The 3,236-nt window shown below is 44.7% G+C and overlaps 1 protein-coding gene across 1 annotated transcript in view; it reads left to right on the forward strand.

Moving 5' to 3' along the window:
* The first annotated feature begins 1,063 nt into the window (after nucleotides 1–1,063).
* Nucleotides 1,064–3,236, forward strand: part of LOC135535327 (receptor-type tyrosine-protein phosphatase F-like) — an 8,467-nt gene continuing 6,294 nt past the window's right edge. The window contains exon 1 of the mRNA XM_064961994.1: nucleotides 1,064–1,225. Coding sequence (XP_064818066.1) covers nucleotides 1,069–1,225 — 157 coding nt within the window. The 5' untranslated portion in view covers nucleotides 1,064–1,068. The remainder of the gene's footprint in view (nucleotides 1,226–3,236) is intronic.

The raw sequence follows: 3,236 nt of genomic DNA on the forward strand, positions 1-3,236 counted from the left end.
TTAGTCTGGGGTATAGAGAGGGGTTAGTCCTAGTCTGGGGTATAGAGAGGGTTAGTCTGGGGTATAGAGAGGGGGTTAGTCTGGGGTATAGGGAGGGGTTAGTCTGGGGTATAGAGAGGGGTTAGTCTGGGGTATAGAGAGGGGTTAGTCTGGGGTATAGGGAGGGGTTAGACTGGGGTATAGAGAGGGGTTAGTCTGGGTCTTTATCAGTCTATATCTTGGTGCAGGTGCAGGCTACACACTATAATTAGCCAGCTGTTGTGCCACCCAGCTGATGAGTTAATTACAACGTCTGCCTGTTTCTTCTGAGACAGACTGTTTAGTGGACACACACACACACACACACACTCCAGCTGTCACGATCTCTACAGACCTCCATCAGTGCCCAGATGACATGTGGAGAAAACAGTCATTCATGTCTCTCAAAAATTAATTCAGCGATAGATAGGCCATCTCTCCGAACACACACACACACTATAAAATGAATTCAGCGATTGATAGGCCATCTCTCCACCACACACACACACACACTATAAATTAATTCAGCGATTGATAGCCATCTCTCCGACCACACACACTATAAACATTCAGCGATAGATAGGCCATCTCTCCGACCACACACACACACACACACACACTATAAATTAATTCAGCGATTGATAGGCCATCTCTCCCACCACACACACACACTATAAATTAATTCAGCGATGATAGGCCATCTCTCCGAACACACACACACACACACACACTATAAATTAATTCAGCGATTGATAGGCCATCTCTCCAAAACACACACACACACACACACACTGACGAATGCAGCGATAGATAGGCCATCTCTTCGACCACACACACACACACACACACACACACACACACACACACACACACACACACACACACACACACACACACACACACACACACTATGAACGAATGCAGCGATAGATAGGCCAGGTCTCCTATCTCGTAAAGAAGATAATGGTATCTCTAACATACAGCCTTCATGAGAGAACACAAGTCTCTTTCCAACTGTCCTTCATTATTTCTGTGATAATAGTTGTGGTCATGGTTAATAACCTTTTCTTGGTTACCCCACCCCCCCTCTATAGGAAGCGAGCATCTCCCCTCCCCAAAGATGACCACTCAGGAGGGGTGAAGGACTCACTGCTGGGCAACTCTTCAGACCCTGTAGAGATGAGACGACTCAACTACCAGACACCAGGTACTGTATCCACACACACACACACACACACACACATGCAGATGTGCACGCACACACTACCCGAACAAACAAACATACGCACCAACACGTGCGCACACACTCACAGACACACACATACACAAAGCACCCCACCCACCCAATGAGGTACAGTAGTTTGTCCACAGAAACACAGCTCAGTGTGAGGACCACTCTACTACCCTGCTGTCTTCAATGACAGGTCTCTTCACCTGTCCTTCACGTTCTTTCAGGGAGAAGCCATTTTGGGTTAGGACCCTCTGTGGAAAAGGGTCTTACATGGAAACCCCCCCTAAAAAGGTTTCTTTAACCTGGAACCATAAGGGTTTGGTTAAATGGTTCTCCTACGGGGACACCCTAGGGGAGAACCAACCGTCCCTTCTCCTTGAAGCCATGCGTAACTAGAAGCATTGTTCGGGCAGGAACCAGGATCCCCCGTTATAGTGAATGGGGGAAAACATGGTAATCCTCTTGTTACCAATAATTGCTTCTGCTACACCAGATGTATGTCCACGAAGCCATTTATTTAAAAATCACACAGACTAAGTAATAACGGTAATTTATTTGCTAATGGCAGCCTGCAGTACCCGGTTGGCCTTCACCTTGCAATAGGCAATGAGAGGGGGCAGCACTGAGCTAGCCTGCATCGTCACTTCCTGGAGTAGCTCAAACTGAGCATGTTATATATCTCCACCCCGACGCCATCTTAACCCACTTCATTTGGCTTCAATGGGCCATTTGAGTGTTCACCTAGGAATGAGTGGTGTCAAGTGATCGATGGCTTTGTCCATTCGTAGATACATACAGTCACTGGGGAAAGCAGAATAACCCTTTTTAGATTCCAGATAGCACCTTTTATTCTGAGAGTAGGAACAAGCTTTTATTCTGAGAGTAGGAACCAGCTTTATTCTGAGAGTGTAGGAACCAGCTTTTATTCTGAGAGTGTAGGAACCAGCTTTTATTCTGATAGTGTAGGAACCAGCTTTTATTCTGAGAGTAGGAACCAGCTTTTATTCTGAGAGTGTAAGAACCAGCTTTTATTCTGAGAGTGTAGGAACCAGCTTTTATTCTGAGAGTGTAGGAACCAGCTTTTATTCTGAGAGTGTAGGAACCAGCTTTTATTCTGAGAGTAGGAACCAGCTTTTATTCTGAGAGTGTAAGAACCAGCTTTTATTCTGAGAGTGTAGGAACCAGCTTTTATTCTGAGAGTGTAGGAACCAGCTTTTATTCTGATAGGAACCAGCTTTTATTCTGATAGTGTAGGAACCAGCTTTTATTCTGAGAGTAGGAACCAGCTTTTATTCTGAGAGTAGGAACCAGCTTTTATTCTGAGAGTGTAGGAACCAGCTTTTATTCTGAGAGTAGGAACCAGCTTTTATTCTGAGAGTAGGAACCAGCTTTTATTCTGAGAGTGTAGGAACCAGCTTTTATTCTGAGAGTAGGAACCAGCTTTTATTCTGAGAGTGTAGGAACCAGCTTTTATTCTGAGAGTAGGAACCAGCTTTTATTCTGAGAGTGTAGGAACCAGCTTTTATTCTGAGAGTAGGAACCAGCTTTTATTCTGAGAGTGTAGGAACCAGCTTTTATTCTGAGAGTGTAGGAACCAGCTTTTATTCTGAGAGTAGGAACCAGCTTTTATTCTGAGAGTGTAGGAACCAGCTTTTATTCTGAGAGTAGGAACCAGCTTTTTTATTCTGAGAGTGTAGGAACCAGCTTTTATTCTGAGAGTGTAGGAACCAGCTTTTATTCTGAGAGTAGGAACCAGCTTTTATTCTGAGAGTGTAGGAACCAGCTTTTATTCTGAGAGTGTAGGAACAAGCTTTTATTCTGAGTGTAGGAACCAGCTTTTATTCTGAGTAGGAACCAGCTTTTATTCTGAGAGTCTAGGAACCAGCTTTTATTCTGAGAGTGTAGGAACCAGCTTTTATTCTGAGATCTGTATGGAAGGAGATTTTACCCTGCCTGACAACCCAGACTCCTCGCTCCGGGCTAAACG

The sequence above is a fragment of the Oncorhynchus masou genome, unplaced genomic scaffold (genome assembly GCF_036934945.1).
Source record: "Oncorhynchus masou masou isolate Uvic2021 unplaced genomic scaffold, UVic_Omas_1.1 unplaced_scaffold_4794, whole genome shotgun sequence".
Lineage (NCBI taxonomy): Eukaryota > Metazoa > Chordata > Actinopteri > Salmoniformes > Salmonidae > Oncorhynchus > Oncorhynchus masou.